Source organism: Haliotis asinina, chromosome 1, assembly GCF_037392515.1.
Source record: "Haliotis asinina isolate JCU_RB_2024 chromosome 1, JCU_Hal_asi_v2, whole genome shotgun sequence".
Classification (NCBI taxonomy): domain Eukaryota; kingdom Metazoa; phylum Mollusca; class Gastropoda; order Lepetellida; family Haliotidae; genus Haliotis; species Haliotis asinina.
The window spans coordinates 18,979,567-19,004,539 of NC_090280.1; the positions used below are offsets into that span (position 1 = coordinate 18,979,567).

The window sequence follows — 24,973 nt, forward strand, 5'->3', positions numbered from 1 at the left end:
AATACTCCAGCACTATGAGGACGATCAACGCATGTTGTACCCGAGTTGGGAATCAACCTCGGGTTTTCGGTGTGACGAGCGAACGTTTTAACCACTAAGCTACCTAGTCGCCATTGATGCTGAGTGAGTGTGCTTATTTTTTAAATTTGTTTTGCACAAGAATTATGATATTTTCCACCTCCAAGACAACAGACGTCTTTAACGTTAACCCTTAGGCTACCCAACGTATGACGTATATGGGTTTCATCTGTCTTTGGCCCCGGTTATATTCTCAGCTCCTTGGGCAGGATACAAATCTGTCTGAAAAGGCGAGAGTCGCTTTACCTTTTCATCCTACCGGGTACACAGTTGTTGAAGACCACATCTAGCCTGGACTTTCATAGGTAGCGTGTTTGTTATTCTGGAGCTCAAGAATTAGGGGTAACGAGGGATGATGGGTAGCCCGGTGGTTAAAGAACTCGCTCGTTACGCCGACGATTCGGTTTCGATTCCCCATAGGGACAATATTTAAAACGTGTTTCTGGTGTCGTCAGCAGTGATATTGCTATTTTGTTAAACGGCGTAAAACTAGACTCACTCTCCTGATGCAATGGTTCGATTCCTCATGGATACAGTGTTTGAAGTCCCTTTGTTGATTTCTTGTGTTCCCGCCATGATACTGGCACCAAAATCAGCACAAAGCTATACTCATTCTGGTGACGTCACAAAAAAGCAGAATAATTTACGGCATTTACTCATGGGAAGAGAAAAATGTCATTAGACCGAATGTGATGCAACCACTATATTCAGGATATAACGATAGTCTGCTTGCTGAAACCATCTTATATTTTCAGTTGTTAAAAAATAAAGTCTGTTCGACAGCAACATGAAAATTATACAACCAACCAAAACTTTAGTCTGTACTGAAGAGGCCACAGGCCTATAGTATATAAAACATTCATACATAAATGTTCTCCCGAGTGATAATGTTTACATTTTCAGATATTATTCTGTTTCTTTCTTTGCAATGATGCACAGTATATAAACACTGATAAGTTCTGAAGTATTATACTGTTTGTACAAGACAGTAATGAAATACATTTAATAGCGTTTGGATACCTGTAAAAATATTTAATGATTTGGTAAATATTTCGGAGTACAGCGGACAAAGAAGAAGGAAGTGGCACTCATCCTCGACATTGTTATAATCGGATAGTTGGCATGGTCTGTCTTGTCGATTAATATTAGTACAGCGTCCAGTTTCTATAGATGAATCAAGCGACGAGCATCGAAAACGTGATAGTGCAACTCGGAACTTCTTTACTGTTATCTTAGGGAGGTACAACTCCAAACTAATTTGCGCTTTAAATAGTTTGTATGGAAACATTTATTTGATAGAGTCATCGATTCAAACCATGTTTGCATATAAATATATTTAAGTCTCTGAGTCAGTGACTTTATAAAATTACGGAAGAAGTTAACGGTAACGTTTAACAATCATAACCAGTATTTGATAGCCTTAACTTGAGACAATATGTGCATTGGGAATCTACCACATTCACCGTAAACAATAACCGTGTTTCTTTACCCGATATTTCGCCACCATTTTTCAAAACTACCACTTTCGTCTTATCCATGTTCACACTTCGTTTCCAATTATCGCAATAATTCTCTAATTCATCAATGTCTCTCTGTGGGCCATTAATAGTACTGGAAAATAGTATACTATCATCTGCAGATGGAAGCAAAAACAGCTGCATAATATCGGGGTGTAGTTGGAAAATTATACAAGGAAAATAAAACTGCTGATCAACAGAAACAAGTGTTTACCACAAAATCATCAAAACAAATACCTTAATTCCCTCGTTTCCTCTTTTCAAGGAATCATTTTCTCATTTCCTTTTACTAAAACAAAGTTATAAGTATTTATCAAAAACAAATATTTGTTATAAAATTCTGGCTGTCCCATAAACAGTTTCTTTGTTTATGAATCACAAATTGTGATCTGCCCAAGAGTAGACAAAATACTCTTATCACATCTGTATCCTATGCCGAAGGGTGTTTCGCTGCGTATGGTAGTGTTTTCAACAGTGTGGAGGACAATCGCGTCAGTTGTTTTACTTATAAGATAGTAACACCAGGACGTCAAGAGCTTTACAGCAAGCCTACATTAATGGGACACATCCACAGTCAGCAGTATGCATCTTTTCCACCGGCATTTGACGCTTGTTGGATTACGAATTCTCTTGTATGTTATTAATATTCTGCATGGTGAGTACTTTTGTGTCGGTATTGATATTGTATGACCCCGGGAAGCTGAGATTGATGATACGATGTGCCGTTGTGATTGATATCCGGTGATCGAGGGGAAAACAAAGCGCCTTTGAGCAGCTGAACTGGATATCGGCGTTATACAAATTTAGTAATACTATGATAATACTATTAATATTTCTGGAACACATACATAATTTGTATTTTTGTGTTTTACTTAAATTAGGGCAACCATTGGGGTAACTCGAATAAAAGCAACCACGGGACAAGTCTCAGTGCCGGATTACCTCCCTTGGGTACTTAAATTTGGCTCCTCGTGAACTGGAGATTATACGTGCGCTTCCACTAATCCGTGTTTCCAACACCCCCATCAGGTTTCACCAGCCTCTCAGCTGTTTGGGACCAGCGTGCCTGTCGTCTGTTCTCCCATATTAAGGAATGACACGATTTAATATAGTTTAAACTGTAAGGCGGAGTAAAATCAGCCACCCTCACCAACATATCCAGTGCAGTTTATTGTACATTATGGTGTTATTCGTTAGTATTCAGGGGCGGTGGTTTAGCCCAATGGTTAAAACGTCACGCCGAAGAACCGAGTTCTATTGCCCACATGGGGAAGCCACTTTCTGTTGTAATGTTGATTGTATATTGAAAGCAAAGTAATTCCTTTAATCAGCTCTATTCTTATATGCATAATTTGCATATAATTTGCATATCTGTCTTCAGCTAGGTATTCCAATATTGCGTGTCTCGGGCTACATTCCAAATCAGACATCTAATTCTTTAATCTTTGTTGTTTGCTGTAATGCAGAACAACCAAAAGTTAAACCTGAAGATGTGGCGGGATTGTCGGGCAGACGAGAATTCAAGCAGACGATACGCTAAATGACTTCATTCAAACTTCTTACGGCCCATTCTTACATGGAGCACCAGTCACAGTTCACAGGAGTTGTTAGTCCCCTACGATATCACCGATATCTACGATATTCTAGTTTCTATCGCGCGTACAAATCACCGTACATTATTGATAGGTAGAGAGACATAGGTAAAGTTAAACACGTTTCACTTAAACTGTAATTCGATACTAGTCGAAAGCTCACAAAATCAGTCAGTACTAACTGGTAACTTGGGAATAAGAAAGTAAGTTTCTTTATAAATAACAATTTTTTTATTACATAGTATGGATCCTTATACCGTTGTCAAGCAAGCGTGGTAATTTGGCATATAGACTTTGAAGCTTAGTGTCATTTGAAGTTCTCTTCCACGTCATTACAAAGTTACTACGTATCAAATACAGTTACTCCTAGCACAGAGCATTTATAACAGGTGGATGGGACAATTGTAACAGGTGGATAGGGTAATTGTCACATCTGGATGGGGCAGTTGTGACAGGTGGATGGGACAATTGTAACAGGTGGATGGGGCAATTGTAACAGGTGGATGGGGGAATTGTGACAGCTGGATGGGGCAATTGTAACAGGTGGATGGGGCAATTGTAACAGGTGGATGGGGGAATTGTGACAGCTGGATGGGGCAATTGTAACAGGTGGATAGGGTAATTGTGACAGGTGGATGAGCAATTTTGACAGGTGGATAGGGTAATTGTCACAGCTGGATGGGGCAATTGTAACAGGTGGATAGGGTAATTGTGACAGGTGCATGAGTAATTGTGACAGGTGGATAGGGTAATTGTGACAGATGGATGGGGTAATTGTAACAGGTGGATAGGGTAATTGTCACAGGTGGATGGGGCAATTGTAACAGGTGGATAGGGTAACTGTGACAGGTGGATGAGTAATTGTGACAGGTGGATAGGGTAATTGTCACAGCTGGATGGGGCAATTGTAACAGGTGGATAGGGTAACTGTGACAGGTGGATGAGTAATTGTGACAGGTGGATAGGGTAATTGTGACAGGTGGATGAGTAATTGTGACAGTTGAATTTAAAATGTAACCATCTGTTTATTTTCCAAACAAAATCGAATTGGAAAGTTGTGACTAGAGACATTTAAAATGTGTTTGGTTTGAAATTCTTGTTTTCGTATTTTCGCCCAAAACATAACTCAAAGACTAACACCAACATGTTTCACAATAGGGTTACTATTATCAACATAACACTGAAAATGTCCTACCCTGATAAAACTAGTATAGAACTGGCATAAAACGTTCATCATAATTTGCATCATCATAATAACACAAGGAAGCATTACTCGGTGGCAACTGTAACACAGTGTTATGGCCGTAGCCATGTTTCATGCCACGACAAATGGCAACCACTTTGGGCTTCTCAAATATTTAATAATAATAATATAATAATAAACTGTTCCCTTGTGTCCAAACACCATTACTTCTGTTTTAACTCCCTTGTGGACACAGGTGATGTTCCTCCATGGTTCTGCAAAGGTCGCACAATACTCCTTCCCAAAAAGGAGACTTGACTGATCCCAAAAACTTCCGCCCTATCACAGGGCAGAAGGGGGCGAGAAAGGGATGTTGGGGGTGCAAGGATCAACTTCTTGTACAGAAAATGATTTTGGAAGAGGCTAAGACATACCACCGCAACCTCTCCATGTGCTGGATAGACTACAAAAAGGCTTATGACTCTGTCCCTCACGAATGGATTCTGAAGTCTCTTCAGTGTATTGACCTCCCTGAGCGACTACTTGATTTACTCAAGTCTTTAATGAGTTGCTGGTCGACTCAACTTGAGATGTACTCGCAAGGAGAGGTGCAGACTTCAGAATCTATTCCAATCAGAAGGGGAATTTTCCAGGGGGACTCCTTCAGTCCTTTGCTTTTTTGTCTGTCTCTAAATCCCTTGAGTTTTCTGCTCAACAGGGAGGAAGGGTACCATCCCGGACCTCCTCAGCACAGATCCCCAACACCTCTTACTCATCTCCTCTATATGGATGACATCGAGCTCCTTGCCAAAGGAGAGACCAATTTGAAAGAACAGGTTCTCCTTGTCGAGTCCTTCTCTAATGATATTGGCATGACATTTGGACTCGACAAATGTAATACTCTTCATCTGAAACGTGGCAAGGTAACTAATGATGGATCGGTCAAGTTACAAGGGGGAGGAGTTATTGAGCATCTTGTGGAAGATCAGACCTACACCTACCTTGGAATGCAAGTTCGAGACAAGCTCCAGAATGCCCTGATTCAAGATAAACTTCGGGCCGAGTATAAATCTCGTTTAAAGAAAATCTGGAGTTCAGAGCTAAATGCTCGAAACAAAGTCAGAGCCACCAATACTTTTGCTGTGCCAGTCCTCTCCTATTCCTTTGGAGTAGTTGATTGGACAAAACAAGACATCCAGAGTCTTGACCGCCTGACCAGAAGGATCATGTCTGATAACAGAGCACACCACCCTCGTTCCTCTCTTAATCGTTTATATATGCCAATCAATTCAGGAGGTCGGAGTTTGATTAATGTGGAAGCTCTTCATGACAGAATGTTATTGTGTACTTTTGCACATATTTATTTGTCAGATGATCCTCTGGTGATGCACGTTAAGATTCATGATGAAAGCAAGGAATTTCACAGCTACTTTAAGCGTGTCAAGGTTGTTGGACACAATTTGAAATTTGAAGTTGATTTTGTTGATGGCAATGTACTGCTGGACGATACAGTGATGGGAGTAAACCAGGTGAAGTCTTTCACCAAGTCTGCCCAGAGTCGGTCCTTTGTGGAGAAGCTGTCTGTGAAGCCACTGCATCGTGTGTATATGCAGTGTCTGGAACAGAACAGCAATCCAACCGACTCATTCGCCTGGATGAAGTCGGCTGGTCTCAAATGTGAAACTGAGGGCTTCCTTTTTGCTGCTCAGGACTAGTCACTTCCCACTCGAAATCGCCAGAATGTGATTCTTAAAAAAAACCCATCAATATGAAATGTCGTCTTTGCAATCGATTTACAGAGACTGTCCAACACCTTGTCAGTGGATGCCCTTCCTTGGCACAAACAGCATATCTTAAAAGACATGATGGCATGGCTCGCTGCTTTTATTATCGTCTCCGCCATGCCTGTGGCTTTGACTCCGAGGTCCATCCATGGTATGACCCTGAACATGTCCAGGGCGTCCTGGAAAATGATGCTTTCAAACTTCTCTGGAATAGGCCAATATACAGCCTGAGACGAATTCCAGCCAACAAACCTGATCTTGTCCTTTTTGATAAAACCAATGAAATTATTTATATCATTGAATTTTCTGTCCCTTTTGACAGCAATGTGATTGGCAAGATTCAGGAAAAGCATGATAAATATGCGGACCTCGCCTTTGAAATGTCTCGCTTGCATCCCAAGTACACTGTCGTCAGGCTCCCCTTTGTTCTCGGTGCCCTTGGTTTGGTACCTCCTGATCTCTTGGCGCAGATCAGGAGAGCCCCCGGGTTCTCCACCGGGAGCACAGCCCTTCTGACAATCTGGGTAATGCAGAAGGTTGCAGTTTTGGGGAGCCTCCATATTCTCCGAAAAGTTCTTGTTGGGTTCGACTAGGCAGTGTTTCCTGGGAGAAGTCCCATTCGCTGTCTGGGCTGCGTGAAGAGGGGGCGAGGGCCCTGAGCTGATGATGAGCTTGACCAGCCTGACTGTGCCAGGATCACCCGAACCCTCTCTGCTGCATTTTCATTCTAATCTGTAAATGATAATAATAATTTGTATGGCGCCGTATCCACGCAGTAGTGTATACATGCTCAAGGCGCCCCTCGTGTAAACCAAAAAGCCGCAGTAGCTTTGCAAGTCACTCGTACTATATATTTTCTGATAAGATGGGTCTTCAAAAAGGATTTGAAAGAGTCAAAGGAGGTTGCTGTTTTGATCTTTGCTTGTTTCAAAGTTATGGAACAGCTAAATGATCTGCATCCATAGTAGCGATACAGAGTACCATATAGAGATGGACAATGGTGAATGGTTAGGGTCTTGGATTCGATTCTGGGTTGGATCGGGAACCAGTGAAGAGACTTTTGGACTTTTGTTTATATGATGTTGAGAATACGATGAGGGCTGCTGCATTTTGATTTGTCAAGTGTGCAGAGCTGAGTCCGAACAGAATGCTGTTTGAGTAGTCTAGATAGAAGAAGAGGCCTGACGAGAGTAATTCATGGCCTGCATCTGTTGATAAATTCTGAAGAATGTAATAGCTGTAAGATGGAAGAAGAAGATTCTTGAGAGATGGTTGATCTGAGCATCAAGTGATATATCCTGGTCCATGAATACTCTAAGATCTTTGGATAGAGCTGGAGCAATCTCTGCACCAGCTGACACAAGCATGGCTTCTGTCTTGTCATCGTTCATTTTGAGCATCACAGATGACATCCAGGATATTTTGGACTTCCTGCAGATAACTGTATTCTTCAGCTAGAGAATGTTGAATCTGATTCAGAGCAAAAATGTGTACCAGCTGAGTGTGGTATGCAAATGAATGATAATGAGTGTCATAGATGTTAGATATATCGCTTAAGGGTGTCATGTATAGGAGGAAGAGGATGGGCCCCAAAACAGATCCCTGTGGAACTCCACATGTGCGATCTACTGTTGGAGATGAGGACTGTTTTATCAAGTAGAGATATCATGAAAACCACCCTAGTGCCAAACCGGTGATGCCCACCTGGTGTTCAAGAAGTTTGATGAGGATGCTGTGATCAATTGTGTCGAATGCTGAAATTTAGGTTGCAGACAGGTCGGAATGTTTTCAATACGTTAGCGTAAGGGTTATCCTTTTTAAGTGATGGTCTGACAACTGCAACTTTGTAGAACCTCTTGACATATGCCAGAGTATATACTACCATGGACAATCTGGGTCACAACGGGTAGCAAGACATCCAACTTTTGCATAAATATGTTACAAGGCACTAGGTTGAAAAATAATATGTAGTTTCTACTTCAAAATATCTCGAAAAATCTCAATTTTACAATGAAAAGTTATTTTCACACCAAGAAAGATCTACGGCACTTAAACATCCGGTGAAATGGGGTTTAACGTCGTACTTGGGAATGTTTCGCTCATATCAAGAAAAAGCATAAGAATGTATGCCGAAACATCGCTTGATATATAATAAAAGAGTTGTTATCCATAGAAAATCTCACTTTCTTGTTGTACCCCTTAACACCGAGCGCTAGTCAAGTCGAACAAGGACGATATTTTAACGTGCGACCCTCGACTCACCAGGATGACGCTTTAACTACTACACCCCAAAGGTGGTCCTACTGCATTAAGAAAGTTTTATGAAAAAAATCTTATCAACGTGAAAAGCGACTTTTCGTCAACGGTATCTCGCCATGCTTTAGCGAAAACTTTTAGTGTAAAGTGGAAACTGCCAAAACCGACATCTGTCCAATCCGGCAAGTTGTCAACACCAGCATAAAGTCTCAGTTCCACCCCTGGTTTGTCACCAGCTCTACAGTCCCGCACGCTGTCCTAACCGGACTATTTCTTCAGTCCCGATGAGAGCCGGTTTAGACAGCCTCTACTGTATTTGTTTTTGTTGCAATTGACCCCGGTCTCCCCTACATATATAATGATTGTCATAACACCGTTTGTGAAGCTTTGTGCAAAAAAGAAATTGCAAAACGGACCACTTTTCCGCTTCATTAGATTCATTTATACAGAAACCATACCCACGCACATTGAATGTTTTCAGCCCTGACAACTACAGCCCTGGACGGCACCAATGTCACCCTGTCGTGGAACCTGTCAGACATCCGAATAAAAACCTTCACCGTCAGGTCTCCTAGTGCCTATAAAACCTGTCTTTTCGAAGTGAAGGAGTTTGATCAAGTTCGTCGGTGTGATGGTGTGTACTCATCAAGGGTTGCCTTCACGGGGCGTTTGTCATCATCCGGAGAAGGCGTCTTTAGTTTCAGTTTGTTTCAAGTCTCCAAGAATACTGACTCGGGTCATTACATTTGTTACAATGGTTCAGCAAGCACTTTGGGCACCATCATTCCAAACTGTGGACAGAGACTTATTGTGTTTGGTGAGTTCAATGTCACCAGTTATGCAGACATGTGTAAATCGCAAATAATTGTGTAGGAATATTCCTATTGTCCATGGTTAAGGAGAGCCGTTTGGGTAATGTCATATTCGAAGCTATTCAATTTTGCAAAGATGGTAATTGAACAAGGAGGCTCTACCAAAATCCTTTACATGGTATTTTCTTTCTGTCAGAAAAGAAAGCAAACGAAAATATGTGTATACTATCAAAAAAAGAAACGCATAGTCAAGAAATCTTTTGCGAAAATGTTGTATTTTCAAACATGTATAACTTTTCCACAAATAGGCGTTAGAGCATGAAATCTTACACCAGTTTAGAAGAAGGTAATGTCTATACAACCAAGTGGATGCTTGTAGATAACGGAGACGTTGAGCGCGATGATGACGATGTACCATGACCCCGACGTCGGGTTTCCTGGTTCTCAGATCAATCTCTTTCAACCATTTCCGTTCAGTTTGACCGGATATCCACTGAAGTCCAGGCACCCTGTCTGCTGTGCTTTCATACGATCACGCAACTGTAGTACCCGGGTGTACTGATCCTGGGTTGCAGTGGTAACTCGAGGTCTGCCTGAAGTCTAGGCACCCGTGGCAGTACGACCATGCAACTGTAGTGCCCGGATGTACCGATCTTGGGTTGCATTAGTAACTCGAGGTCTGCCTGTACGGGGACAGTCATTTGTTATACCTGTTAGGTTGCAACGCGCTGCAAGACATCATCTTGCTCCGACTAACATTTAGACGCCCGGCAACAAAAGATTGCTTTTCTTTCAATGGCCATGTTCGATGTAGTAGAGTAAGACATGCCGTAGTGACTGGGCCTTGAAACTCAATCAAAACGAATGCCAATTTCTGAAAGTAATCAGGATTTTTATTGCCAGCCAGTGAATGCTCTTTGCTGCACAATTTCAAGTGGAAGTCGATTTCTGTTGCATTATGGCGTTGTGTAAGAAATCTCATCAAAATCAGTTGTGCAGTTGTGTAAAATCATGTTATCAAGACCTTTGTTAAATATTTTGACGATTGTTTGGTAGATGGTAGATCCTTAAAAATACAAATCGCCTATGTGTTCCTTTTTAGGGACAGTATATATACGCGTTGTCCTAGTGAAGTAGTGCGCCATGTGTAAGCTTCTAATTTTGGTACATATAATAAGTTTATAGAGTGTTGTTTAGTCTTCCGTTCCGTTGGACAGAGTACCTACAGGCTCCGTATATTCAGCGTAATGCAACTCCGCGAGCTGGCAAGACTTTACTCCAACAGGTCAATGAAGCGAATGGAAGTGGCAAGACTTCACATCTTTTATGCCACGTCTTCACAACCTCTGTGCCCAACACCTCACAGGTGACACTGTCGTTCATTTGGACAAGGAATGGAACCCAGTTAGAGAATGGAGATGGGTACACCATAACGACAGATACTGAGGAGATTCACGATTTGTGGAAACATCATCACAAAAGCACTCTCACACCGATGGTCAAGACTGGGAGAGATGGTGGTGTGTATGCCTGTAAGGCGCACAATTCGCTCTACTCGTCGGCTTGGAGTGAGGAATACGTCATGGCCAAAACAGGCGAGTAGCCATTCCCATACACTCGGTATGATTCACTCTCCTTGTTATGCTAATGTTACAATATTGAATAATATCAACTTGGCTCGTAAAGTAATGGGGCACAGAGTAAATAGCTTCATTTTACAACAAAAGCCTATTCACCCTGTTCACAGTAGATTGTACTATTCTCACAATATCATGAGTATGTGATTATTATAAAACAACCACTGGACAAAGTACATGACAGAAGTATGAGTTCAAGATATATGTTTTGATCTAATGCACTGAAGACAATGCCAAAAAGAGCAACCAAGTGCAGCATTTATTAGATATGATTTAAAACATATCTTCCCTCTTACTAATGGATCCTTTTGGGCACCTGTGCTCATGCTGTTGATCACTGGAGTGACTGCTCAAGACAATTATTTACAGACCACCGCCCTATACCTGGAATGTTGTTGAGAGAAGCGTTTAACAGCAACACCAACAACAACAAAAAGGAAAAATCAAAACAAAACAAAACAATAAAAAAACCGTTAGACACCCTTTTTCTGTCATAAAGCCTCTTTATCTGAAATACCTAACGTATTTTTCAGATTCTCCTGAATGCCCCAGAAAGTACACAGTAGCCACATTTGGTGGTACGGCTACACTGACATGGAATCAGCAGTGTGAGAACGTAACTGTAGTATCTCCAGTTGGGGCTAACCTCATCTCTGCGTTTGCCAGCACTGTGTACATATGGCCTTCATCAAGGAGCAAGGTTACAATTGCTGGAGTCTGCAAGTCAGATGCTTTGCAAACAATCAGGATTATCATGCATAATACAACACTGACTGATGCTGGGTTATACGTTTGTAGAAGGGGCTTTGGGAGAAATTCTGAAGCTATAACAAACTGTGGATTTCAGCTTGTTGTGATAGGTAAGGATCAACAAAAACAGTCTGTGCAACGAAAGGATGAACACATTGTCTGTAAACAAACAGTTAATAACACAGTCAATGTTGTCTCTATTGTACTCGAAATTGTTTTGGGGCAAGTAAACATGTAGCGACTAACTTTGAAATGTGCGATTGTAGCTATTGTTTCATTAATGTGTTGTTTAATGTTTAACGCTACTTACAGCAATGTTCCAAGACATAAGCCAACTAGTGCTGTCTGTACTAAATCGAGTCTGAACCAGACAGTCCTTGGCATCATGAACAGAAGTCTACTATCGGGATACAGTGACATCCATCAACCATATATGTGATCCTGGACTTATAGATTCGCCACTCCAACTCAGAATTCCAATCACAAGGAATTGAATCACATTTGACAGACATATATACATTTCCTTGAATACACAATCCTCATTTAACTGTTCCAGAGAAGGTGCAAGACCCCTACATCGCTGTTACTGATAGAAGCGGCGAGAAGAACTTAAGCTGCTACTCAAAGTTTCGAAAAGTTCCTGAGAACCATTCTTTGTCGATGACATCCCAATGGCGAATAACAGCCAGGAATAGCTGGGTAACTAACGTAACACAGGACAATTACTGGCACTTCAGTTCCATCAACCCTCTCTTGGGCACGGATGAAAAGCGTGATACAGACATATACTCATGTCGAATGGAAGAGGAACAGGGATACAGGTCTGAATGGAGTCTGGGATTTGTTTTAACAACGAATTGTAAGTAATAGACACAGTGACTTATAACATGTACTTGACATCCTCAAGGGGGTGTATGACACTCTTCCAGGGTGGAATTTGCCAGCAATACATTTTGATGGAAAATGATCGTAAACATTTGATAAGGGACACAATTATCTCTGATCCGATTTTCAGTAAGAGGAGTGAGTAACCGTGGTTCTTCACCGCTTTTAGATCTGTTCCAGCAAATGACGGTGGGGAACACCAGAAATGGCCTTCACGCATTGTACCGATGTATATAATCGAACTCACATACGTTTTAACCACTAAGCCACCCTACTGTCTATGCACAATCTGAAAACAATGAAATGATACATGTGGTTATCTGTTTCAGTTCTGTCAAGACGAAATAATTACACAGTTGTCAAGGACGCCCACCATGTGAACATCAGCTGGCTGCAGCCTCGACCTGACAGGCCATTTAATGTCTGCCTCCCATCTAACGACACAACATTGACAGTGAATTCTCCTAAGATCGAAATAGCACCGCAATTCTCCGAGAAGATAAAAATTAGGGGAATTTACGAGACAAAGGAATCTTTGTTCATCAGTTTTGTATTTCAATATGTCACGTCAAATGATGCAGGGTATATAAGGTGTTATTCATCACCCAATCGTGATTACCCCTTGCAACAATGTGGAGCATATTTAATTGTTTTAGGTAAGAACTAAAACGTATTTCGTCTGTGTAGGGCAAACTGAAAATCTGTGATCATCCATCGGTCATCTATAGAAATATTCTTGTTTCTCATTTCCGCCTAACCCAAAAATCCGATCTGATCCCGGGAGTTTTATATATTCTACATTAGAGAAAATAAAGATTTCACTCTCAAAATGTTTATTAATTTGTTGTCTCATGACAGTGACACTAGCAATATCTTTTGCAGGGAAGCCGACACTACCAGCTATTGAAATCAGAGAAACGTCCGACCAACAAATAATCCTGACCTGTTCCTCCAAATCCCAAAGTCTGCCTGAAGGTCACCCTCTGGTACTGTCATACGTCTGGCTCATGAATGGTACCAAATTGGAGAACAGTTCCAGCAACCTGATGTTTGGAACAACTCAAACCATCAGCAAGGCCGCCAGAAAGTACACTGGTCAGTATTCTTGTCGAGCTCATGAGGAAGATGGATTTGTGTCTGAATGGAGTGCAGCCTACGACATGGATGTTCTGTGTAGGTAAACAACGGACCTTGGTCCATTAAGGCAATGAAATTGCATTATTTTTTGGTTTCCAATACAGATTTTTAAAAATGACTTCATCATTTAAAGGATATGGTAGAATTGCTGAAACAGGTATGAGACTGTTACCAATACAGTGGCAGTCTCATTATCAGTTTATTTCTCAATCCTCATCCTCATCCTCACTAAGCATATGATCGAGACTGGGTATCATCTGTCTTTGGCGTGTATTCTGTTACAGATGACGCAGAACAGACACACAGAATATCGACTCCCAGCACGAACAGGGTCCAAGAGAAAGTGCTCGTGTGGCTTCTAGCCCTAGATTTGTTTCTGGTAGTGGCTATTATCGTGATATGGATTTCACATTTATTTCAGTGTTTCTATTGTTCAGACGTTTAAGAAAAAATGAAATCAAGACTTGTATCTGTATTTTATTAGGGCGTGTTGCACACCTTCTGAGAAACGCCTGGTATGTTTTTCATGAGGTCAATGAAAAGTGCGTTTACAGATGTTTGTTTCGGATGAAGCGCCTTATATTATCACTATTTGATAGTCATTAATATTCACTTGTTATGAGCATAGTATTAAAATCAGATCAGACTAATGAATATTTATGGCCATATCAAACGGTATTTATATCGTCATCGTCTAACACTAAATCATAAGGTGCTCAATCAAATAATGCTTATTTCCTCTGTACAACTATACAACACTCAGTCGTAAATTAATATACATCACGTAGGTACATACGCCTCTCTTCTAAGTTTAGATGTTCCGTGAAGAATTGGTCTTCAGCAACCCAATAGACGACAAACGGGATCGGGCGGTCATGCTCGCTCACTTGGATGACACGTGTCAACATCTCCCTATTATCCACTGGATTGTCTGTGAAAGATTGATTAATTACAGACAGCCACCATACAGCTGTTAATATTGCTGAGCGCAGCGTTAAAAAAACAAACAAACAAACTGTTTGAGAAAGATGTACCTGGACTCCACAAATTTAAACGTTTACCCTATGAGAACTCGGGAAACCAACTGGCACTAAATGATTCCGTCTCCGCCCAGTCGTAGGAGGGCTTTCTTATGATAATGGTTTAAATGTTTAGTAGTTTAAATTTGATTAAATGTAAATTGCAAATATATAGTTGAGCTGGTTGAGATACTGTATATCTTCAGACATCATGTAGATATGTAACAATGGACAATGTAATATGCTTGCTAATGAGTATGTATCAGTTGGATCCTTTGGATGTCAAGAATTCATATCACGCGACGAAACAATAGCGTTTTCCGTTCCTTATTCTCCCTTAGTGACCACGTTGTGTAAGTCCCATTCATTTAATGTGTTTTCAAAAGTATAATGAATATAGAATAGAATAATTGTTAAGTTCGTGAATGGTAACGTTTGACTGCCAGTGGCTGAAAGTATGATGTAAGTCCACGTTCCATGCTGGTAGCAAGGCCGTAGTACTACAAGTTCCCATGGCCAGTGGTGCTGGAGATCTATAGCTATTTTTATATTATATATTGCTCAAATACTGCTAACATTTCTACGTTTTCACACTGGTTTTAATTGTAACTGTGAGAGTCTAGTGGTTTAACTGTCCCATTGACGACACAATGTGCCCATATTGTTAATAAACGTCCAGGTTATTCTGTAATGTATGTCTTTTGTAAAATAATTAAGCCTTTCGCTTAAGAATAGACAGATGTACCGAGTACTGTATCTAGAATTGGAGTGAGAAGGGCCCTTGAACTATTGAGAGGATCCTGAATATTTAATTGTATTCTGATCCAACAGGTTAGTTAAAGTCCCAGGCAGAAATGTTAATATTACTTGGACTATCACTGTTATTGTTGCTTTTGTGTTATGTCACCATTGCATGTGTCAATCATTTGATTTGGTCCTCACCAACCCATACTTGTCGTGAGAGGCAACTAACGGGGATTGGATGGCCAGGCTCGCTGACTGCTGACACATGTCATCGTATCCGAACTGTGCAGATCGATGCTCATTATGTAACAGTCGATCACTGGATTGTCTGGTCCGGTCCCGATTATTTACAGACTGTTGCCATATAGCGGGACTATTTCTGGGTGCGAAGTAAAACTAAACTCACTCACAGACTGACTCACTCACTGACTCATCTTCTGCCATTATATTGTATAATATTTGTTGTGATATTCATTTTGAATACAATTGTCACTTGCTCAATATTTCCTCGTTATGTGTTGGTTTCACATCTCTCTTATTTACATGCACACTTCTTCACGTCAGTCAACACGGAACAATGTTCTAATATTGGTAGAATGCAAAAATATTTCCTTTTGATCGCGTGCAATGCCTCATGTCAAGCTCGCGAAATGACACGAAGGAATATTATGTTTTACCCGTTTATTTCAAAGTACAACTGTAACCAACAACTGCCAGCTATACCACTGCCTGAACAGCCATCGACACTGTCACTATCACAATTATCAACACTATATCGCCAACACAATCATCAGCACTGCCACCAACACAATCATTCAGTACTGCCACCAACACCATCAACAGCACTGTCAGCAACACATCCTCAACACTGCCCCCAACACAATCATACCGCACTTCCGCCCACACCGAAGTGGACATTGCTACCAACACCATCAACAACACTGCTACCAACACAATTATCAACATTGTTTCCAACACAATCAAAAACACTGTCACCAACACAATCATCAACACTGCTTCCAACAAGATCAAAACACTGCCACCAACACAATCCTCCACACTGCCACCAACACACTCATACCACTGCCACCAACACAATCATTACGCACTTCCACCACACCGAAGTGGACATTGCCACCACCAAAACACGACCACAACTCACGGACCACGGACGGATAGTAACGGAAGTTACGGAAGTAGCGTTTCATTTCGAACTAATTGTTCTCAAAGTTATAGTGCATAGTGATGTGTCCATATCGAAACACTTCCTGGTGAATCAGCTACGAACACATGTCGTTACTGACAGGACGCTACTGAGTTACTTCAACAGTATGGCAACATTGCATGGGCAACTGGGAACACATTTTGGTAGGGATTCATAACCGTAGGCTTGTTAAAGTCAAATAGTACATTGGATTCCATTTCTCTGCGTTGAAACTGTAAACAGTGGATGCGTTACAAACAACCAGTCGCTTGCAATCAATGTACAGCGATTCGTCTGACAAGGAAGCGCCAACTTTCAGTTGTATGCAATCCGTCCGGTCTCTAGAGGAGCTTGCTTCGTCCTCACGCCTAAATGGTAGCTTAGAGAAATTTGATCGGATACAGTAGGAAATCGTTAGAGGTAGCTTCCATTCCAGTATCCTCATTACATCCCAGTGTCCTTACACTTTTTCAAGTTCCAGAAAATCATCATCGCGACTCTTTTATTTATAATTTACGTTTTTCATTAATACAAAGTGAGCAAACGGTAATCGCGTGGCCATTTTGCACAAGCTTCGAGCTGTTGTAAGCGACCCACCGTTTGCTTTGGTGCCCACTGAGACGTCATCACTACTATGACACCACAATCAAATGGCATCACTTATCACTCTGCACCTGCAGATGCTCCGCAATGCATTCAAAACAGAAGCAGATCCTGTTTACAAACAAAAGTGGAAGAATAACAATATACCAATGTCATATCAATATCAGTACAAGTCGAGTATATAAGTTACATAACTCCAGGACTTTATTCCTGTTAAAGTATTTGATAGTGAAAGACACTTGGAGAGCTTATATATAAAAATATAGCAGACACAGACTTGTAAGTGTGTGTATATTGTCATCTGGACTGAAGGAAGTAGCGTTGACTGAGCAATAATTCAGTCTCAGTTTATGTGAACGAAGAATCCAACTGGCTACTGGAACAATCTTAGGCATTTCTTTTGCTGGAGATCTGTTCAACAATAATACTGTGCTGCTGGACATATTTTAGAGCCTTCGGCATTATACGGGAGGTGACGATGCCTAGTTCTCCTTCGTCTCCCGGATTCGATTTCCCATATGGGCACAGTGTGTGAAGTCCATTGCTGATGAACCCCAACGTTATACTCACGTACTCACGCTGCTGATATTCTCTGTAAGTCACAAATCGAATCCACAGAAACATAGAAAACCAAATTACTTTCAGTGACGGCTTATTGACAACACTTGCATATAATATGAACACAACTGGTGATGTATATTAATTTACGACTGAGTGTTGTATAGCATTATTTGATCGAGCGCCTTATGATTTAGTCTAAGACGATGACTATATAAATACCGTCATAAATATTCATTAGTCTGATTTTTAATACTATGCACATAACAAGGCGGAGAAATGTCAAAAAGAGATATCGAGTTCTATGTATATCATTGCAAACACACACAAAAGCTGCTTAAATACGTATACTTTTTTAGTATGTATGTATGTATGTATGTATGTATGTATGTATGCATGTATGTATGTATGTATGTATGTATGTATGTATGTATGTATGTATGTATGTATGTATGTATGTATGTATGTATGTATGTATGTATGTATGTATGTATGTGTGTGAGTGTGTGCGCGTGCGCGCGTACGTGCGTGCGTGATAGTGTGTGTATGCATGCTTCGGTTGCAGTGTCTCTGATAATCAATTGGCCGAAACTTTCCACATCTACCCCTACCATTTCCTCCCATGAAGATCCGATTAAGGCATACTGGACGAAAATAACTGGGGATGTATGTAAAGTTTGAAATTATGAATAATGATCAATTTATTCTGATGAAATATAAATCATAAAAATACTAAGTATCCCTACATTATTTCGTCTAGCATATTACTGTTTCATTACTCGCACAAAACTGAATGTGTTTCCATATGAGCTTCGCACACATACGGAATCGAACTAGGATTGTCTTTTCTGAGCGTAATGTTTTTCCACGTGATAAAAAAATCGGTCGAATACCCTGATCAGTTTTTGTGGCTGAATGGGGTCTGTGCAAATGCACTTAATGGTCCAACAATTCCTTACGTGTATGAATCAATTGACTTTATTGAATTTCAAGGTTTGACTATTTAATAGGATTAAATTATTCACTTAAACCCATCATGCCACGTTGTATATTGCGTAAAGATATAACGTCCTTCACCTTTACTGAAGGTCAAGGTACGTGTTTCGCTTTATAAAGGCTAAGAGAGAGAGTACCTGTGTAATTCTTTCCACATCGAAAATGTCGGACATGTTCGTCCTGCTACTGTTGGGTACCTGTTCCCTTACTGTGGCACAGGATTTCAGGAGGACTATCATCGCTATAGAGAAGACAACTACACATGGAGAGTATATGTTTCTTAGGGGTGGATCAGTGAGCGGACAGAATCTTTCCATCAGGCACAACGTCGAACCAACTGACGTAACGTCATTTTTCGCTCAGACGTCCAAGGGTGACGCGACGTTGACTTGGTCGGCCTACGAACGCGGACAGGGAGTGTATCGGGAAGGCTGGATGGTACGGTCTGCTGAGGGAACACCGATGATGTGGACCACCAATAATGAGTAGGTGCATCCTGAATTAGTTGCATGAATGTGAGTAGTTGGGTGGGTGAGTCGGCTGGATAGATTTTATGAGTGAGTGAGTGAGTGAGTGATAGGACTGATGTTTGGCTTGGTTAGTTGTGGTTGATGTTTTGAATTAGATTACGTTAGTGGATGTTTGGGGGAGTAATTATGAGTGAGTGAGTGAGTGAGTGAGTGAGTGAGTGATGGGTTTATTTAGTGGACGATGGACCACTCACCAAGTTATTTTTGTAATGGTTGTAAAGATACAGAAACCTGAAAAGAGTTCAGTATACCGAATTCGAGACAAGCGAAGTACCAATTTCTGACCCCAGGTCGAATAATGAAACTGCTTAAATCCCAAAACTTTGCGTAATAAACATCATAGATTACTGGAACATTGCCGATTATGAGTTAAAGAACAAGGTGCACTCTGAACGGGACGGTTAGGGCAACACACCAAATGAGAAATAATCAAAAGAGTGAAAACTAACTCACATATACAAAGGGACCTGTTAAGCCAGTTCAAATCGCAATGTCTGTCCAGGTCCGCCGGAACCAACGTCTACACCGACGGCGCCGGGTACTGGGATCTGAACACGGAGGGGAGTGGCTACTGGGTGGTGGACGTGGATATGGACTGCAGTGCCACCCAAGGAGGCTGGTTCGCATTCAAGGTACAGCGCTGACATATTGGTTTTTCACTCATTCATTCACTCACTCACTCACTCAGCAACATGAAAACACCAAAATTGTGACTGACATGTGAGGTCATTAGCAAATTACATTTTATTCAAGTTTATTTCAATCAGCTGTTGTAGTTAAGAACATATTTCCAACATGTCTTCAGCAAACCATGTTTGTTGTAAGAGGCGACTAACGGGATCGGGTAATCATGCTCGCTGACTTTTGACACATTCTTCGTATCCCAGTTGCGCAGACCCATGCTCATGCTGTTGATCATTGGATTGCGTATTCCAAACTTACAGACCGCCATCACATAGTTGGAATATTGCTGAGTGCGGCGTTAAACAACAAACCACTAAATAAGGTCAGATTTATATTCTTGTGGTGACTGAACGCTCTTCTTTGTACTGAACAAATAGACATCTGCCACACGCCAAAACAACCAAGTCTGGTGCATATATTACCATAGATGATCGTTAAAACGTCAGTTTCAGAAGTAAGTATATGATAAACGTACTTACCCAGCCATGTGACATGCTCCGAAACGACTGGTCTTGTTTTCTTCTGTTACACCAAGAACTTGGCATGACAAATATACCATCCATCAACTGTATTAATTCTATCATGATGAGGCTGCTGATCGTGCCCACCCCACCACTACACGTGTTTACGGATCATCTGTACACCTTTGAGCACATCGTGACACCTCCGCTGATTCACTCGCCCTCATGAACAATAGTCATTTAATTTTCAATTTCAAAACGCAGTCATGGATGACTTGACATTTGTAAGGGAGAGTTCCTGTCACGGATGACCGTGAAGATCAGGGATAGGCCTTCAGTAACTCATGCTTGCCACAAAAGGCGACTACGCATGTCGTAAGAGGCTACTAACGAGTTCGGGTGGTCAGGTTCGCTGACTTGGCTGACACGTGCCATCTGTTCCCAGTTCCACAGAGCGGTGTTCGTACTGTCGATCACTGGATTGTCTGGTCCAGACTTGATTATTCACAGATCACCGCCTTATAGGTGGTATATTGTTGAGTACGGTGTAAAACTAAAACTCAATATCTCCTGCCACAGGGCTACCTGATCGACCTCTACAGGTACAAGGCGGAATGGGAGGGCAGTTACATTAACCAGTACTCCTGCGACGTGAACGGCACACGCGACAACGTCCCCGGTGCACAGCCCTGGAATCACTACGGCATCTGCGGCTTCTTCAACATCGTCCGCTGGAATGATGGTAAATGCATGGCACAAGAGGTGGCCGTTGTGGAACAGCTTGTGGAGGCAATTAGATCTCCGCCATCTCCAGAACTCCTTGAGAAGATTTAGACCTTCCTCGCACAGGTGTAATAAATGGCATGAACCGTTTTTGTTCTATGGTTTGCACTGTCACCCACAAAACAAAAGGTCTGAGGTGAAAGATATTTTACCAAAGCAAGACCAACGCTGTTGATTAATCTCTCAAGCCTAGTTGCGTAAGCCGATGGTCATGCAGTTTATCACTGGGTTTTCTGGTCCAGACTCGATCATTAACAGACCGCCCCCATATATTGCTGAGTGCGGAATAACACACAGCTCACTCACCCACTCAATCTCCCAAACAGCATCCAGCACATGCATGAAATCATTAATAGTGATATATTTATTTATTGACACACTGACAATATATCAATCATAAAAATGCCAATGTCCCTAACTTATTTTGTCCGGTATACAATCACTCCAAGGTGTGTTATACCTTGTACCCTTTGATTAGTCCACGACAGCACTGAAAGCACGTAAGATACACATAAGCCACATGACAGCAATGTTGATAGCGTCTGGCACAGTTGATACTGGAAAACGCACTCTTGATGGAGTGAGTGAGTGCGGGAGGGAGGGAGGGAGTGAATGAGTGAGTGAGTGAGTGAGTGAGTGAGAGCTACTTTGAACAATATTATAGGAGTAAAATGAAAGCAGAAAATCTCACTGCCTCAGACTACAGGATGTTTGATGCAGCAGTGCTGTGCACGACGTGAACATCGTGTGCAGCATGTAAATTGGTCATAGGGACAAGCTTGTGCTGATTCGACAAGTTCAAGATGTCGACTCTTGCCGACTCAACAACTCAGGTAAATAACATCTCAGGTAGAATGGTTATGCTTGACACATATGTCATTTACAATCTAAGGAAAACCTGTCGTCAAAACAGAATTATGTAAAAAAAGGTTTATACATGTGACCTATGCTATGTACAAACTAATAAGGAAATTGTGAAACTACTGTGACTACTTTGTGTCATTTATACATCTATCTTGAGTAGGTGTCCGCTTTTGTTGGACTTCCGAGAATATTTACTCATCTGTCACCGGGATTATGGCAGCCATGTATACCGGGAGGAGTCTCGTACCACGCCCACCTTATAGACACGAGGCTCGCCTACACTAACAATCCTCATGTAAGCTTATTTTAAATCAAATGTAGCTTTTGCACAAAAAAGCAAATTATCACTTGCATAATATTACAGTAAACTACATAAAAGCTCATGTACATAAATAAAAAGAACATACGCAGGTGCATAAGTAAACACACGTACATAAACATACACACTCGTGTAAGGAAACATTCACACACATGTGCATAAACGTACATACATACATGTGTACACGAACATAAATACATATGTATATAAGCAAACATACATATGTACATAAGCAGACATACATATGTACATTATTATGCATGCATATTTACATAAATATGTATTTATGTACATATGCATACACACATGTACGTAAGCATACATACACATAAACAAATAAAGGCATGTACAAAGCAGTGCATACACATGTCTATACACATGCACACATATGTACATAAACATACAAACATACATGCATAAGTAGATAGACTTGCACACACATGTACATAAACATAAATGCAAATGTATATAAACATGCATACACATGTTATTAAGCACACATACACATGTACATAAACATATAATACAAACATACATATATATATAGTCATAGACGTGCACATAAACCTATATGACACGTACGTAAGCATACATACGCACTTACAAAGACATGCATTCACATGCACATACACAAACAAGCACATGTACATAAACACGTATACATATGTCCATAGACATAGAGACATATGCATATACACGAAAATACACGTGTACATAAAGATATACATGAACACACATACATATGTACATAAACAAACATACACATATATGTAAACATGTGCATAAACATGCATACATATGTATATATTAATCAGTATAGAAAACTGTTGGAATTTACAAAATCTCAAAACACTTAGTACTCGCACAGACAATATGAACCTTACATGAATGAAATCTCGCGCAATGCAGCTTTTCAAAAGCGGACACTGCACAGTGACACTGTCCTCGAATGACAAGCATCCACGCTATGGATGATGCTGGTTGTGACACACAAATGAGTGAGTGATTTTAGTTTTACCCAGCACCCAGTAATATTTCAGCTGTATGGCGGAGGTCGAAACAAAACTGAAAGCTCTGTGAGAAGTTATAATGGCGGTTGTTTGACGACACAGAGATCAGACATCAGTCATGCTCCGTTCTCTGTGGTTTCATCTCGCTTCTTCATCTTCAGGAGTGAGTGCGTTTAGTTTTACACCGCTTTTAGCAATATTCCAGCGATATCGTGGTTGGGGGACACCAGAAATGGACTTCACACATGGTACCAGAGTGGAGAACCGAACCCAGGTCATCGTCGTCACGAGTCAACTCTTTAACCACTTGGCCTACTCCACCTTTACTCGTCTCAGGATGGGCTGTGACGTAGCCTAGTGATAAAAGCGTTCTCTCCTCACGCCGAAGCAGGTCGAAATTCCCTACTTGGGTAGAGAGAGACTTTATTTCAGCATTGGAGGCCGCGTGGCCCAGAGTGCAAATACAAACTATTCACTGAACATATATTCATACAACTCTGTTAACTATAACTGTACATTAAGGTGTGGGAGATTAAGTACAATTATACATATTCCTTTTAAGGTAAATGGCTAGACCTTTCATGATGTTTTCATTTGTACATCACATCAATTGAATAAACTTATCTCTTGTTGAATATTGACAAAAAATATTTGGTTGGAGATTATTTCTACTTTCCTTAAAATATGGACAGACAAGTACGAAATGAAACTCATCTTCAATAACTTTTAAATTGCAGCGTTCACAAAACAAATCACTCTGATCAGTACATTTGTTAGAACGCAGCTTTTGAATATTTAAACAATGTGATAAGCATCTAAACTTTGCAAGTTTTTTAACCAAATCTCTATCAATATCAGCATTTAGATACTTTTCTTGTTCAAAGACTGTTTTATAAGAAGAGTAAGTTTTCAAGAATGAAGATGCTTCTATTTTCCCATACCAACACTGAATGTTTAACTCTATACATGTCTGTTTAAACAAAGTTATAAAATGACATACATTTCCACATTCTTGAAAAATCCAAGCATATGAATAGCCAGTGTGAAATAACAACATTCTGACATGAGAAGTCCATCATGGGCTTTAAGCATATTATAACAAGCACGGGGGTATCTTGTGGAGTCCAGATGGATCAATCTACACCAATACTTTATACACCGGCAGAAGTAATTAACTGATAGATGATAACGTCCTAACTCGCCAAGAGCTGCATTTGATGAAGATCGTTTCGACAAACCAAGATAATGTTTGAAGAATTACTCTGAACTCTTTCTATACTTTCCCTAAAGTTAAACCCCAAACTCTCACTGCCATAACGTGCAATGGGTGCGATTTTTGTATCAAATATGGACAGAACAGCCTTCAAAGAAAGACCTGGGTAGCTTTTCATGAGCTGGTAGATAGGAAAACAGGCTTTCGATGCTTGATTTGCAAGAGTTTCACAGGCTGTTGACCAACACAGTCGTGAAGAAAATATTACACCTGGATATTTATAATACGTGACAGTTTTCATTTGGATGCCATTATAATACCACTTTTCAACATTTCTAATCTTTCCACCGTTAC

General features: G+C 40.8%; 1 protein-coding gene across 1 annotated transcript; it reads left to right on the forward strand.

The window, feature by feature from the left end:
• The first annotated feature begins 18,917 nt into the window (after positions 1–18,917).
• Positions 18,918–21,264, forward strand: LOC137288089 (alpha-amylase-like). Its single transcript, XM_067820469.1, has 3 exons — positions 18,918–19,240; positions 19,788–19,917; positions 21,010–21,264. The coding sequence occupies exons 1-3, from the start codon at positions 18,918–18,920 to the stop codon at positions 21,262–21,264; spliced, it is 708 nt and encodes a 235-aa protein (XP_067676570.1).
• The last annotated feature ends 3,709 nt before the right edge of the window (positions 21,265–24,973 follow it).

Excerpts from the sequence above, each read along its gene's own strand:
- LOC137288089 (XM_067820469.1), top strand. The coding sequence starts at position 18,918 with ATGTCGGACATGTTCGTCCTGCTACTGTTGGGTACCTGTTCCCTTACT. Across the intron at positions 19,241-19,787 it reads ATGTGGACCACCAATAATGA|GTCCGCCGGAACCAACGTCT; the intron begins GTAGGTGCATCC and ends ATGTCTGTCCAG. Across the intron at positions 19,918-21,009 it reads GAGGCTGGTTCGCATTCAAG|GGCTACCTGATCGACCTCTA; the intron begins GTACAGCGCTGA and ends CTCCTGCCACAG.